This window comes from Charadrius vociferus, unplaced genomic scaffold, assembly GCF_000708025.1.
Source record: "Charadrius vociferus isolate BGI_N301 unplaced genomic scaffold, ASM70802v2 scaffold735, whole genome shotgun sequence".
Classification (NCBI taxonomy): Eukaryota; Metazoa; Chordata; class Aves; order Charadriiformes; family Charadriidae; genus Charadrius; species Charadrius vociferus.
Window position 1 is genome coordinate 72444 of NW_009648544.1, and position 823 is coordinate 73266.

At 66.5% G+C, this 823-nt stretch overlaps 2 protein-coding genes across 2 annotated transcripts in view; one reads left to right on the plus strand and one right to left on the minus strand.

Moving 5' to 3' along the window:
* The window catches only part of LOC104287284 (zinc finger protein 2 homolog), a 56979-nt gene that overhangs the window by 39796 nt on the left and 16360 nt on the right, over nucleotides 1-823 (plus strand). The window lies entirely within an intron of this gene.
* Nucleotides 1-823, minus strand: part of TRIM28 (tripartite motif containing 28) — a 19428-nt gene that overhangs the window by 6064 nt on the left and 12541 nt on the right. The window contains exons 10-11 of the mRNA XM_009885967.1: nucleotides 583-819; nucleotides 447-489 (exon numbers count right to left, since the gene is read on the minus strand). Of these exons, the coding sequence (XP_009884269.1) occupies nucleotides 447-489; nucleotides 583-819 (280 nt within the window). The remainder of the gene's footprint in view (nucleotides 1-446; nucleotides 490-582; nucleotides 820-823) is intronic.

Consider the following 823-nt stretch of genomic DNA (forward strand, 5'->3'; position numbering starts at 1 on the left):
CTCTGCGGGAGGAGCCCCCCCCACCCAAGGACGATGACAGGGACGCGGTGGCCCTGTCCCGGGTCCTCCATGTCTGGGTATGAAGTGACAGGGGGACGTGAGGGACACCCCCCAAGTGAGAAGGTGCCCCCCTGCCACCCCCCCGGACACGGGGTGACAAGGGACAGTGTCACTGGTGTGGGGTGACAAGAAAAGGAGGTGCCAGTATGGGGTGACAAGGGACAGCGCTGGCTAAGCCACCCCTGGGGACAGCATGACAGGGGTCCCAGGTGGTGGTGGGTGACAGGGGACAGCTACGTGGCAGGGGGGGGTCCAAAGCCATCGCCCAAGGTGCAGGGTGACAAGTGCCAGCAGATCCCAAGGGACAGGGAGGGGGCAAGGGACAGGGAGGGGGCAAGGGACAGGGAGGGGGCAAGGGACACAGGGGGGGTTCCCCCCCACCTCACCTCTTCACTCCTGTGACAGCGGCTTCGGGGGGGCCGTTGGCTGCTGAGAAAAACCCACATCAGGGGCCTTCCTCCCCCCCTCTTCATCCTCCTCCCTCTCCCTGTCCCCTCAAGTGTCACCTCCCCCCCAACTCACCGAGCTCAGCGCCTGCCGTCACCGCGTCCCCGGGGCTCTCGGCCGTCTGGGGGTGAAGGTGGGGAGGGGACAAGTTGGGACAACCTTGTCCTTCGCCCCCCAGGGGAAAGCGAGGCAGGGTGGGCATCCCCAACCCCCCCACACCGCTCTGTGCGACGTTGGGGGTCCCCTGTCCTTCCTCAGCCCTAATTTGGGGTCCCAGAGGGGACAGCAGGAGGGGACCAGGGGTGTGTTGTCCTTT